This window comes from Fusarium verticillioides, chromosome 1 (genome assembly GCF_000149555.1).
Source record: "Fusarium verticillioides 7600 chromosome 1, whole genome shotgun sequence".
NCBI classification, from domain to species: Eukaryota; Fungi; Ascomycota; class Sordariomycetes; order Hypocreales; family Nectriaceae; genus Fusarium; species Fusarium verticillioides.
Window position 1 is genome coordinate 2,838,944 of NC_031675.1, and position 11,264 is coordinate 2,850,207.

The 11,264-nt window shown below is 48.7% G+C and overlaps 4 protein-coding genes across 5 annotated transcripts; 3 read left to right on the forward strand and 1 right to left on the reverse strand.

Moving 5' to 3' along the window:
* Positions 1-100: 100 nt before the first annotated feature.
* On the forward strand, positions 101-1,520 carry FVEG_14784 (hypothetical protein). The gene has a single exon (XM_018903769.1). The coding sequence runs from the start codon at positions 196-198 to the stop codon at positions 1,288-1,290; it is 1,095 nt and encodes a 364-aa protein (XP_018743742.1). The 5' UTR covers positions 101-195; the 3' UTR covers positions 1,291-1,520.
* Positions 1,521-3,920: 2,400 nt separating this feature from the next.
* FVEG_01129 (hypothetical protein) lies at positions 3,921-5,284 on the forward strand (the record flags this gene model as incomplete). Its single annotated transcript, XM_018887921.1, has 4 exons — positions 3,921-4,034; positions 4,280-4,306; positions 4,963-5,002; positions 5,151-5,284. The coding sequence occupies 4 exons, from the start codon at positions 3,921-3,923 to the stop codon at positions 5,282-5,284; spliced, it is 315 nt and encodes a 104-aa protein (XP_018743741.1).
* A 263-nt stretch (positions 5,285-5,547) lies between these two features.
* Positions 5,548-10,308, forward strand: FVEG_01127 (centromeric protein E). Of its 2 annotated transcripts, XM_018887919.1 has the most exons (3): positions 5,548-6,202; positions 6,463-7,595; positions 7,641-10,308. In XM_018887919.1, exons 2-3 carry the CDS (start codon positions 6,815-6,817, stop codon positions 9,740-9,742), a joined length of 2,883 nt encoding a protein of 960 aa, XP_018743738.1. In that variant the 5' UTR covers positions 5,548-6,202; positions 6,463-6,814; the 3' UTR covers positions 9,743-10,308. The 2 variants fall into 2 exon arrangements, with proteins under 2 accessions (XP_018743738.1, XP_018743739.1); XM_018887920.1 differs by lacking the exon at positions 5,548-6,202 and having other exon boundaries at positions 6,253-7,595.
* Positions 5,873-6,103, reverse strand: FVEG_14783 (hypothetical protein; the record flags this gene model as incomplete). The annotated part of the gene is made up of 1 exon (XM_018903768.1): positions 5,873-6,103. One exon carries the CDS (start codon positions 6,101-6,103, stop codon positions 5,873-5,875), a length of 231 nt encoding a protein of 76 aa, XP_018743740.1.
* Positions 10,309-11,264: the final 956 nt, after the last annotated feature.

The following is an 11,264-nucleotide window of genomic DNA, read 5'->3' on the forward strand; positions in this document are numbered from 1 at the left end:
TCCAGGACTTTACATCGATGGGTACCTGATCCTTCCTTTGAAATAAGCCTCTCACCAGAGTTCGGAGAGTCGGGTCCTCCAGTTCCCCACCAATTCGCCACCCGAATCAAAGGGCGTATGACATTGAACAAGAATTACTTATTCAGATATTGTATTTGACAACGTTACTCTGCCATCAAAACCTAGTCACCCAACATGCCACAAACCATAAGGTCTATATTCGGCAAGCCAGGTCGAATTGCCAAGCCTCTAAAGCAATCACCGCCCTCTCGTCAACGTTCTGACTCAACTCCGCGAAGAGCGACCTCCAAGTCCAAGCATCAAGACAATGATCTATTCTATGACAAACTCGACGACATCGGCCTAACCAAGGCTTTGGAGCAAGAACTTACATTACGAGATGTCGTCCAAGCGATGCGGTACATCCGTGCTCGGATGTTCAGTCCCGTGCCTCAAGCAGGTTTCAACTCAACACGAACTGCTGAGATTCTCAACTACCGCGCGACAATGGCACCTCTAGTTACCGTAGGCCATCTCAATGCTATTCTTAGTTCACCAGGGAAAGTTGAACGGGAACTTGCAGAATTAGCGATGAATGGCGTAGTGCGCAGAGTCAGAGTTGAGAGACGTGGAGGAGGAGGTGAAGCCTTGATAGAGATGATGGACTACAATGAGATGCTAGACAAAGCGCCACTACATGAAGTGACGAGGAAATCATTCAAAGCCTTTCTGAAAGAGAACCCAACTACGCAGATACTGTATAAGGGTGCACTGGAGAACACACAGGCCGACGAGCTTATTCGTGCAGGCTTTCTGACAAGCTCAACGCCCTCAACACCAGAAAGTACTCTCGATATTCGGCCAGAAAACCGAACGACGCTGACATCCATTCACCATGTCTCACGGTTTGCTTCAGGCACAGCTTCTGCTGTGGGCGGCCACAATGCTATTCATCTTGCTGGTGGCGGTGGAGGCGCCCCAACACTTACACGCTTAACCTCAACACCATCTGGCCTCCGAATATCAGTCCCAGGTCATGGCCGGCATCTGAAGCTGGCGACCGCTACCGTGGACTGGGTTCGAGACTCCCTACGGCGAACGCGTTGGGGAGAAGGGCCAGAGAGCTGGTTAAAAGAACGCTTTGAAGGTGGTGGGCTTTATGGACCGCGGTGGAAGGATTTCTGGGGAGTTGAATGGTACTGGGTCTTAGGAGAAGCCGTAGGGCTGGGCGTCGTGGAAGTTTTTGAAACGGGAAGCGTAGGAAGAGGATTGAGAGCATTGGGAGGTTGACACGATGCGGCAAAATCTATACGGCATTGTTTTTCGATTTCTAGTTTTTTTGGCGCATGAGACTATGGTGTTACTCGTGGAAAGCTAATTCTGATACTCATTGGCACCTTTGCTTCAAGCAAAGATAACGGACTTCTGTGATGTATCAAGGGGGAAGACACGCTCTGTATTAATACATATGGACTCGAGTCATAAACATAGGCTTTCCAATTGATTGACCTACCAACAACAACAAGTCTAAATGATCATACACGGTAATATGTGGCCCGCAATAGAACAGATAAGTACTCTGTACGGAGTGTTCTGCAGTCGTTGCTGGCACCTTAATATGAGCAGGGTACTTATACGACCATGCATGAAGTGCGCTCACAATGAGACATCCGATTGGAGTGGAGATGCTTCCAAGTGTGACAGTTGTGATTGAATTGTGATCCGACTGTGATAGGGAACGCTTGACAGGCATTGAATCTATGTAATGCTGACGCTCTGGTTAGGCAAGAGCAAGGGTAGGTGTTCGTCAAACAATGTTTTGAGGATTTGGACCTTTCGTCTGTTTATACTTCATGATAGAATGCATACGAAGAAAGATATATGTTCTCAAGACGAGCTCGAGATCAAGCCGGCTAGCATATGCATTTTTATCTGAACCCTGGAAAGTTTGCTTGCCATACACGAGAACTCGTTCATTAAAAGAGAATGTTTGCTGTCTTCATGCCTATTCTAGGACTTAAAGTCATCAGGTATGAGCTGCTCATTCGTTATCGAGCTTTGAACCGGGATTGTCATTTGGGAATAGCGAGACAAGCGAGGGGTTTCCACCTGGATGTGGCTTAGCCATGCTGGCACGAAAGACAAAAGCAAGACGATGTTAGATCAGACCAGGCCAGGCTTTTAACGAGTAAGAAAAGGGAAGAGTCTGCATATGCAGTGTTGATCTTGAGTGGGCACGATCCTAGCGAGCCTGACGCAGTCATCCAGACTGGCAAGTTCATGGAGTAACAATTTGTAGATGGGCTGCGTCTAGCCAATTCTGTCTCAGCAACCTTCTGAGGTGGTGGCATGACCAAGTAGGTACTGGCACATTATCATCGAAGTTCACTTATCGTAGTTGGTAACAAATCATCATGCATATGCAGTTGACAAAAGTCGTAGGAGCTCAGAACTCAGCTTTTAGAGAGCCTGAGAGCATATTGTGAGGTACAAGGAAATTATCTCCACAGAATAGACCAATGCGATGTTCACCTGGGAGTTGCAGTGATAATCCACGTCCCATCGAGATTTTATGATAGGCGGAGAAGACCCTTGTGGTACCAGGAGCGAGATGAGCCTTGAGTGAGCGATTCGTTAAGACGGGTGCAACGGCCGTCAAAGAACCGTTGATAGTGCAACCCTGAAGCAAGTGAACGAGGCTGTCACATTGGGAGGATAGGTAAAAGCGAGAATACCCTTGCAAGTGCTTGCTTTTATCCTTTGGACAGGCTTGACAGCATGTTAGTCGGGCATGTAGTAAATCCGCAAGAATCACGTTTTCAGCTGATCGGCAGGACTATCACTATCCACCATTGATGTTCAAGCAACATGCTACCGATGTGATAAGTTGTGCAGCTAGAAATGGTTTGTAATTCTGTGATAAAGTTAAGTCCTACACGAAGCTTGTGGCCAACCACACTATCAGTTATGGAGCAGTGGGGCCTCAGTGAACCGTGAAAGGGGCACAGACCAGGGTCCCTGGAAGCCTGCTGATGAGCCATGCAAAATGGACGACCACAGGGGACAAATAAATTGCAGTTTATGGTATCTGATGTTGAGACCAATAATGGACGAACCTGCCGGAATGGCATAGAGTTTGCTCCCACAACATCGGGACAAGGCAAAAGCTGAAAACTGGTGACGGAATGCGCCATCCCACTGAGAATATTTCTTTCCAATTTCTCACCATTATTTTGTTTGAGTATGAATTGGGTCCCTTCCATATGGTATCCGAGTTTAGGATTGCTGCGATCTGATGTACCATCGAGTCTCATGTTGTTCGACAAGGCCTGCGTGCAAGACGCTGTGTTCATGATCAACGCTTTTGTGATTTCTACTCCGTAGGCTGTTAATCATTGACCGACACCTACAAGCTCCCTTGTCTATAGAACAAGTTACCTATAAGCTGGGCAGTGGGGGCCTTCTCGGTAAGGGTATCATTATTAAGACACTCCGCTCCATGGAATTTGCAAATCTTGAATAAAGGGACCCGCTGTGGGAGATGTATGCAGGTACAGTATGGAGTTAGCTGTACAGAGTACGTGAGGTTCATTGGATCACCTCATGGACAATCCAAGGTTGAAGTCCCCAATGCATGCTTTGCATAAGTAATAATAAGACATTACGGAGTGCAGGAGACGAGTCGACAAAGACGACACTCATCACCGTCTGATGTGGGATCTGCCACATCCGAAGATGCCTTTCTTGGTAGGTGCCACTGTCGTTGATACGATCGAATTTCGAAGGAGCTGGTAATAGCGCTCCGCCAACAAGGAGCAAAAAACATTGCGAAGGGTCCAATCCTTACACGGAAAGGGGCGACCGGCTGTTATGACCAACTTGAGGCTAAGCTGCCGCGCTGGGTTGGGAGCAGGTCAATGATGCCCTCGGAGGTTGGCAGGGGAGCAAGTCGTGGTGCAAGGAGTCGACGCCATCGAGAAGTTGAGACAACGACGCTTGGGCAATCTACTATTTACGCTGTACCTTATCCATGGGTAAGTTATAACAATGGATACGGAGTAGGTGCGGATACATATGTGATACGCCAAGGAGGGAACATTGGCGTGCGCCATGTTAAGACAACACCCAAACAAGAAAAAAAAAAAAAGGCTTGGAATTCTAATGATGGAGAATTTCCAGCTCAAAAGCAAGGAGCTGGATATGAAACATAAAAGTTTTACTGATCTTAGTGCTCGTGAGCAAACATTGGATCCTTGGGCAAGATCTAACGCCAATCTAGGTAGTGGTGCAATTACTGCGTTCAGTGGTAGGTAGGTACGAACCCAGTACCTACCTACATACGTCCACTACCTAAGGTAGGTATGTACTATCATATCTACTTTACCTTAGAATATGATGATAATCGAAACAAGCCTCCATTTCTGGACCAAGTTTTCTATTCCAACCAGGCACAAGCGGTAGTACCTGCGTTAGCTGTTTGAGGTTGCTCGGATGCCGGGAGCTAAATCACAGGTGCCGTAGCTTCCTCGCAAGGACCCAATTGAGGGGGAAGTGGGTGATTTCAGCCAGAAGCTCCCTTCAGGCAGATACTAAGGTACAGCTGGGGTCGGTACATGACTGTCGGCGCGATCGACGACGCAGTTACCCGTAACCCGACGACCTTGTGGATTGTTCTGTTGTTAATAAGGGCAAATTCCAGGCCGTCCTTTTAGCATCTTACCTGGTGCATGCTATTGCATTAGTAGAGGAATCTTATGCGAGAGAAAATGTTTAGATTCGAGTCCATGTATAACAATTGGATGGCCCTTCCTTTTGATGAGAAGAGGGGGTCAGGGATATCAGTTCTGAGAATGATCCGTGTTCCCTGGATCTTTACTGGTACAACAGACTTAACAGCAGCATTATGATGGCCAGCCTGATGATGTTTTCTTCTGTCCCCCAGTCTAACCACAATGGTCGTAGACTACAAGACCAGCCGGGGAAGATATCCTCAAGCGTCCAGGTAAGACACTCTGATTGGCTCGTCCCCTGAAGTTGAGCTCATTATCTTGACTGGGGGACTTTTTAGACCGTGCACCCTGGGCCAATCGACTTTTTAGCATGCCATGTTACTCGACGACGTGACCTGGGCTTGCATATCGTAATTACAGTCCTTGCTCTAGTATTGCAGCGGCACCTCAAAGCCCTTGCGGTCACAGGATGCATGCTCGCATCCAATCTAGATGCTTCAAAGGTCTCCGAGGACACCATGTCTGGGATCTCATCCACGATAAACATCTACTGATTTATCAAACAAACATTGGTAGCCATACTGTAGATCCATAGGCTTTAAGGTTTACTGAACACCCCCACGCTACCTAGTGCTATGGTCGCTTCAGTTGGAACGCAACAGTCCCCAACTTGGTGTACCAGCCCTCTAAAATCCCAAGTGCTTTGTTAGGTGCTCAAGCGGGCCGTTTCCAGCCCAGGCACGTTGAGGTAGGCATCTCACCCGCCATTCTACCGCGTTCGACATTTTCTGGATCGAAGCCTTTTTTACTTTCTTCCTTTCGATTCTGTGGGAGTCATATGTCTCTTTTCTTATTGCTCTTGTCTGATAACCCTTTCTCAAGACTCTCCCTTGTCTCTATTTTATACGTCACGCCACTCATTCCCTCAACTTCTTCTCTGTGCTTGCGCCTCGCCTGTGGTGGGACTGCATTAGAACCTCCATCCCAGTTGTCTAGCCATTTACCTCCACCCCAAACTCGACTGACCTCGAAGACTTCTTTCACTTCTTTTCTCCCCACATCAACATTGGTCTGGGCAAGGCAAACACGGCACCTCACACGGTAATCTCAGCTGTATGTGTCTGTGTCATGCATACACAATATTACTGAAACCGATTCTCCTTTTGGCTTTTGCCCTTGTTCTTCTCAGCTGCAAACATCGACGCCAGACTCCATTTATCACTCTCTTCTGTGCCAATACTGTCTGCTAGCTCTTGAATCAAGACTCGGTCCACGATCTCCAGTTCGCAGTCGACTGCCCGCTTTGTTCCGGTCTTGGTCTGTGTCTTTTCCCGGTCTCGATTATTGCAACGCAAGAGGTCAGAGGCTGGCATCGTCACCGTGCTCAACCAAGGCTACCCGCCACGCTAGTCGAGGTACACTAACGTTAGCCTTGCTTGTCCTTGTTCTCTGTGGTTTGCTTTTTGTCAAGGGTAAGGGTTCACTTCTTCTCCTGTCGCGTTGCTACTTCGAAGACAGCACCTGGAACACTCTCTCATATGCCACCCCCTTTCCATTTCAATCATCTACTCAAAGGATTCAACGGCCAAATACGTTGCTGGCGGTTTTATTTTCCTTTGAAAAGTGCTTATTTCCAATATCGATCTCTTTCTTTCATTGTGCTGGCTAGAGCGACAGTCTCTACACTATTATGCGCTATTGCGTCCCTTCTCTGGTCACTGACAATATACAGCCAAGTCGATACCACTTTTGAGAGGCATACATACATCCGATTTCGCGCAGCTTCCCGCGTTCCACCGATCTATTACTCCCTTGATCAACCAAACTAGTCCATCATTCGAAAGACTAGAATCCACACATTTTGCGACATTCTCCTGATATTACATTCGACGCTCAAACCTTCGAGGGTGACATTAATCGAGCGAAGCCGTCCGACCTTGTCTTCCAGTTAACTTTGTTAATGGACTGACCGGCCTTTCAGGACGTCTAAAAAAGCTACAGCTCCAGGCCTCCGGTTTTGAGCCTGCGCGCATCCAAATCCTTGTATTGCTTTTTTTCTGTTGCACATTCGATCTTAAGTTACAATGACGACAACGTTACCGCGCCCGTCTCGGCCTTCAGTCGGGCCTCCCAATATGGCACTGCCGGCCTTGCCAGTGAGCAAGACGCGCAAGAGTACAGGAAATATCCCCTCGCCCACAGCCTCGATCAGATCAGCCCCGGGCACACCCCGATCCGGTCTTCGAACACCGTCGACAATGAGCCTAGTCCCCCCAGGCCCGGCACCGTCAGCCGCACTCCCACAGCCAAAGACTGGCTCTGGTGTTAATGGTCCCGGAAAAACTCTCCGCAAGAGTGTCAGCATCAACTCTTTCCCACAACCGCCCAGGGGAGATACACGTTCGAGCAGCGGCGTCCCGCCTAGTCCGAGGGCCGCAGACAAACCCCGATCGACAAGGAAGCCCTCAAAGGTCGCAAAGGAATCCATGTACAGCACGCTGAGTTCGAGCACACCAAGCTTCCTTAATGGTAGCGGGGAAGGAAAGTCGATTACGAGTGTACGCATGTCAGACGGTTTGATCAGTGTTGCGTCACCACCTCAAAGTCGTAGTTCTTCAGCACAAGATTCATACTCGACATCAGCTACGACATATGATGACCCCGCGGAAGGATCGGGCCAGAAACCTGATACCTCAAATGACAAGCGAGCATCAAAACATGATGGGAAGGGGAATGTCGTTGTAAGTGTCAGGGTTCGACCAGACGCTAACGGAAACAACGGGAGCCCTGAGGGTGAGTGGATGGTGGATGGGCGCAAGTCGCTCATCTCGTTCAGAGGGAAGGATGGCGGTGACCATTACTATGGTATGTACCCAAGGAAATGAAGTCATACCTAGACTGACATCTTAGATAATGTTTTCACGACACATGACAATAACTCCAGAGTATACGACCATATTGCGAAACGGCTAGTCCGACGAGTTATGGAGGGTTACCATGGTACTGTCTTTGCGTACGGTATGACCGGCACCGGAAAGACATTTTCTATGCAAGGAACCGCTTCATCACCAGGCGTGATTCCACTTGCCATCACCGATATCTTTTCTTACATCCGAGAAACACCATCACGGGAATTTTTGCTGAGAGTCAGCTATCTGGAGATTTACAATGAAAAAATCCATGATTTATTAAGTATGCCCATTGCGAACGGCGTTGGAGGGGGTGCACAGCAAGAAGAAATTAAACTACGTGAAGACAGCAAGCGCGGTGTGTATGCTACCCCGCTGAAGGAGGAGATCGTCCAGAGCCCTACGCAGCTTCTGCGAGTCATTGCACGAGGCGACCAAGCCCGAAGAACCGCCAGTACACAGTTCAACGCTCGAAGTTCACGAAGCCACGCAGTCGTTCAAATTGTCGTGGAGTCTCGGGAGAGAATACCAGGTGTTTCAGTTGCGGGCGAGGGTAAGCGGTCTGGCCTTTTGCCTGGTGGCGTGCGAGTATCAACACTCAGCTTAATCGACCTGGCTGGCTCCGAGAAGGCCGCTGAATCTAAAGAGCGTAGACAAGAAGGTGCTCATATCAACAAGAGTCTGCTCACCCTGGGCACGGTTATTTCAAAACTTTCAGAGTGGAAGGAGAAAGAAGCAAAGGGTACAGACAAGGAAGGGAAGCATCTTCCATATCGTGATAGCAAACTCACTCGGCTGCTGCAGGGAGCTTTATCTGGGAATTCTCTAGTGAGTATTCTTTGCACGATACAGATCGGAGCTGGTAATAGCGCGGCCTTGGCCAACAATCACACTCTGGAAACGATTAATACCCTCAAATTTGCCTCGAGAGCCAAGAATAATATCGTTAGCCATGCAAAGAAGGCCGAGGAAGCTCTTGGAGCAGGCGGCGAAGGCGGAGCTCGAGTTCTGCTTGAGCGCTATCGCATGGAAATCTCGGAATTGCGCCAGCAACTTGAGTCTCAGGCAAAGAAGAACAAGGGGGAAGTGGTGGAGGAAGAAAAGATACACAACGAAGAGGAAGAGAAAGCCAGAGAAGCTGAGGCTGCGGAGCGACATGAGGAGCAAATTCTTGAGATGCAACTCGCCCGGACAGCCCTGAAGGAACGAATCGACCATCTGAACCGCCTCATTCTCAGCTCAAAGTCCATCGGTGTCAATTCGAACGGGTCAATAAGCTCTCTCGGTCAATATGCCCGGTTTTCCCAGTTCTCGCAGATATCTTTGCCAGCATCAATTCGCTCGTCAGTTGCCACTTCTGTAGGTGGCAAACCGCTGATGGAACGTACATCATCTATGACATCGGCATCTTCGACAATCGGCCGTCGATCTAGTGGTGGACAGAAGATCGGAGATGATGTTGGAGACGCTGAAGATGACAGTGCAGGTGAATTTGGTGACGGCACAGCATCCTTGACGGCTCAGAATCGTGCCCTACAAGCCGATCTTGCAGACAAGAATCGATATATTGCGACGTTGGAAAAGCGTCTTCTTCAAGCACGTCGCGCAAGCTCTAGCCGGGCATCCGTGGGTTTTGCGGCCCCGAACAAAGCTATTATGGTCGGAGAAGATCACAGCGTATCTGCTGCCTTGCGGGAAAAAGATTCCGAGATAGCAGATCTTCGAGCAAGACTTGATGATAAAGATAGGATGTTGGCTGCTTTGAGAAGTGCAGCACGGTCACGCGACACAGCCGAAGCGACTGTTGAGCCTCGTTCTCCGCCTCCTCAACAAGAGGGCCATCCTGAAGTAGCCATCGGCGTGAAGCCAGTGGAGGTAGAAAAGAAGCGAACCCGAGGCGTTGACGAGATGAATAACCTTTTGGACGAGATGCTACAAGATCGGGTTGAGAGAGGCCAGGTGGTACGTGGCAAGCGAGGTAGCGTACGCTTGGCGGGTGGACAGAAGATGGACTCCTTAGCAGAACCCAACTTTGAGCCTTTACGACGAACTCCCACGCCGAATCCCCCTGAGGAGCGGAAAGACATGCCGGCAGAGGCATAGAAGTTGATACAAAGCCGAGGAATTCATTATAACGCCCCCTTTCTGGAGTAAACCGGGTCGGAGACTTATTGAGCATACAGGCGTTTTATGGAAATTGGCATTGTTTCTTGCGGGAAAAGGGGGTTTATTTGCGTTATACCCGATTATACTTTCTTTTGTCGCTGGGCGAGAGGAAAGGGAAACGGAAGGATGAAGAAGACATTCCGCCCTTGGCTCATGCAAGCGGCCGCATTTTATGTTTGTTTCAGGGACTTGGTGAGAAACAGCGAACCGTAGAGCCCGTTTTGCGTTTTGTGAACAATTTTCTTTGTGCCAGGAAGCGGGGAACCACCGTTCTGACAGGGCATTGTTACCTTCGTTTTACTTTATTCTTTGGGGACGAGAGCCTAGTTATGTACTTATACCATGATGAGTTGAGAGCGGGAGATTTGACAGCAACAACAGGATGCGGCACTTGGCTGTTGCAGGTAGTTAATGATGGGGAACGAAAAAACATGAGACAGAGAGATAAGAATGAAGAAACTCTGAGATTCGAGCTTGAATATTGATGAGAGATGTGACATGTAAGTTGATGTATCAGGTTTTATGTGATTAGAGCCCTCAAGATACTAACTTGGTTGTGATGTGCTTCACATTTGCATTGAGTTGAGACACAGGCCAAAGCCCCGAGGTCACTAGAACAACAAAGCACCCCGATAAAGCACATCGCATTAAATCCTCTACGGCGCCCTAGGCTTTATAGTGGCACGACTATAGAGTCAAACAACTTCGCACAATCCTAATCTCGTGCTGGGGCCCGAGATTGTTTCTCATACAAACATAAAACACGAGGAGAAAGAAGCTTCCGGCCGCTTGCACGGCATATCGTTTCTATCAGCTCCCGGTCCTAATTTGACATGATCGGTTTACTCAGCCCCATGAAGGATGCGTCTTCGAAACATCGGGGAGCGTTCGCTGTTTCTTGTCGTATTGTTTTTGGTTGGGTTGACTTCATGTGGCCCTTTCACTTATCACGGGCAGGAAGCTGAATGGTTATGAGAATAACTCTTTCTCATTGGCCTTGACTGTTTAAAACTCCTTAATCTGAAACAGGTCTGAAATTAGCGAAAACCCGGGAGACCCCAGCATTATTTGCTTTTCTTTCTCTGCCCCTGTACCAGTAAGACGTGCAAGGAGCTGTACCTTGCAGAAGCGCGGACTAGGGTGGAGAAACTCTCGGACCTCGTAAGAGGTGCTTATTAGCTGGTGACAATGGTCAAAGACCGAAGAATCCGCGAATGAAAGGGCTGGAAGCGCTTTGAGCTAAAGTATCACGTAGGAAGAGTAGCATAGCTGTTTCGGCTGTTAGCCACCACATCCCGTTGACAGCCTTTGTCTGGCGATTGATGGGCAGCCTGTAAGCCCATCGCCATTTCATCCCCTCAATGCTTGTGTGAAGCACTGCCACATAGTTGGCTGTCTCCCAAGCATCTGTAACAGCTCCCAGCTTAAACGGCGCAAGATCTGATGGCCCATGTGATGA

What these genes read in the sequence shown, in the direction of transcription:
- FVEG_14784 (XM_018903769.1), top strand. Translation starts at nt 196, where the DNA reads ATGCCACAAACCATAAGGTCTATATTCGGCAAGCCAGGTCGAATTGCC.
- FVEG_01127 (XM_018887919.1), top strand. Translation starts at nt 6,815, where the DNA reads ATGACGACAACGTTACCGCGCCCGTCTCGGCCTTCAGTCGGGCCTCCC. An exon ending in TGGCGGTGACCATTACTATG is followed by an intron (nt 7,596 to 7,640) that starts GTATGTACCCAA and finishes CTGACATCTTAG; the next exon opens with ATAATGTTTTCACGACACAT.